Raw genomic sequence first — 2186 nt, 5'->3', positions numbered from 1 at the left:
GCTAGTAGCCCTTAATCACAACCATTAAAAAATGTTGCTGTTTTCCTTTGCTTAGAATAACATATTAATTATAATATCCAATTATAATTATTCATAATATTATAATCAATACGGCTGAATTGATTATAATTGAACAACTCTGTAAAAGCTTCTTAACCCTCCTGTTATGTTACGGGTCAAATTGACCCGTTTTAAAGTTTGAAGATCTAGGAAAAATAGTTAAAATTGTTTTTTCGGTATGAAACTTCTTCTGCTTGCCTTAAATAGTGTAATCAACATATAATATGAAAATGGTTCATCTGACATATTTGCAACCACCCCCTGCATGTTTATATCACATAGATACTGTTCGGGTCAATTTGACCCAGCAGTCAAACTGGAGGTAAAAGGGTGTCAGAAATGTCACACTATTTCTTTCTTTGCAATTGTGAGACATGTTTCACCCCAATCACACACACACACACACACACACACACACACACACACACACACACACACACACACACACACACACACACACACACACACACACACACACACACACACACACACAATGGATGAAAGACTGGTGGCATTCAGAGGTCGCTGCCCATTTAGGCAATACATGCCTTCCAAATTAGCTAAATATGGGATAAAAATCTGGGCAGCATGTGACGCAAACACCAGCTATGCATTGAACATGCAGGTTTACACTGGAAAGCCGGTTGGAGGAGCCCCAGAGAAGAATCAGGGCACATGGGTTGTGCTCAACATGGCGCAGGATCTCAGGGGACAGAACATAACTTGTGACAATTTTTTCACAAACTACAACTTGGATCAGGAGCTTCTAAAGAGAAAGCTCACAATGGTCGGAACTGTCCGAAAGAACAGGGCTGAACTCACTTCTGAGCTGCTGGTAATCAAGGACAGGGCCCCTCAATCTTCCATGTTTGCCTTCACAGACACCACAGCCCTAGTGTCTTACTGCCCCAAAAAGGCAAAAAATGTTGTGCTCATGAGCACTCTGCACAAAAATGCTGAAATCAGCACAAGAGAGGACCAGAAACCAAGCATGATCCTTGGTTACAATGCCACCAAAGGGGGGGTAGATAACTTAGACAAAGTGACAAGGTCCTACAGCACCAAACGGATGATTGCGCGCTGGCCATTGGTCATCTTTTATAACATGATCGATGTATCAGCCTACAATGCATTTATCATCTGGATGGAGATATTTCCTGACTGGAATGTGTCAAAGCTGTACAAGAGGTGCATCTTTCTCGAGGAGCTGGGGAAGGCGCTTGTGACCTCGCACATCCAACGGAGGCAGCACCTGCTAAGGACCCCAGCCGCTGCAGCCACGGTGAGGGAGATCCAGGAGAGGACTGCATCAAGTACACCAATGCATGAGGTAAGTGTTTGTTTGTGTGTGTGTGGGTGTGTGTGCATGTGTGTATATAAGTGTATGAGAGTGAGTTGTGTGTGTCTTGGGATCAGCAAAAAGACACCATAGTAAAGTAATCATGGTCCTCTTGTTTATAGGTTGCTGCTGAGGGGAAAAGAAAGAGGAAGAGGTGCCAGGTCTGCAGGCCATCTGACGATGTCAAGACAAGCATGACCTGCGCGAAATGTGCAAAATTCATTTGCATAAAGCACAGTGTGATGACATGTCACTCGTGTGCTGTGTAGATGTACAGACAGACAGACACACACACACACACACACACAAGCACATACACCTTGTTCATATTGCAATTGCTTGTTTGTTGTATTGCAATTTTGTTCATTTCTGGTTCACAAACAGTGCATGTATGTAAAACAAAATTGAAATGGTATGTTTCAATGTTGTGTAAAACTATTGTGTTTTATATGTTGGTCTTTCAAAAGTAATAAAGTGGTGAAACATTAAAAAAGTTTGAACATGCAGGTTTTCTTTTGAAAAACGAGTGAATTATCATAATTGGATCATTACCTGTTAGAGGTAAGGAACACCATTGCACTAAATATTGATAGAATAGTTAGTAATGGAGTTAGTAATGAAATATTAACAATGCTTGTAAGGATTTTTTTGGTTTCAGACATCTTTTGGATAATTAAACATGCACCGGGTCAATCTGACCCGGGAACAGCATTGCTGTTCCTAAAAAATGAACATAACAGCTTAGTGGACAGTCCAGTCTGTCTCAATTTCCCGAAAAAGAAGAGCC

The 2186-nt window shown here is 41.4% G+C and overlaps 1 protein-coding gene across 1 annotated transcript; it reads left to right on the top strand.

The window, feature by feature from the left end:
* The first annotated feature begins 757 nt into the window (after nt 1-757).
* LOC118557723 lies at nt 758-1813 on the top strand. The gene is made up of 2 exons (XM_036127958.1): nt 758-1390; nt 1522-1813. The coding sequence occupies exons 1-2, from the start codon at nt 845-847 to the stop codon at nt 1666-1668; spliced, it is 693 nt and encodes a 230-aa protein (XP_035983851.1). The 5' UTR covers nt 758-844; the 3' UTR covers nt 1669-1813.
* Nucleotides 1814-2186: the final 373 nt, after the last annotated feature.

Source organism: Fundulus heteroclitus, chromosome 3 (assembly GCF_011125445.2).
Source record: "Fundulus heteroclitus isolate FHET01 chromosome 3, MU-UCD_Fhet_4.1, whole genome shotgun sequence".
NCBI lineage: Eukaryota > Metazoa > Chordata > Actinopteri > Cyprinodontiformes > Fundulidae > Fundulus > Fundulus heteroclitus.
The sequence above is the reverse complement of the archived record's forward strand: the minus strand, read 5'-3'. Positions and strand labels throughout refer to the sequence as shown.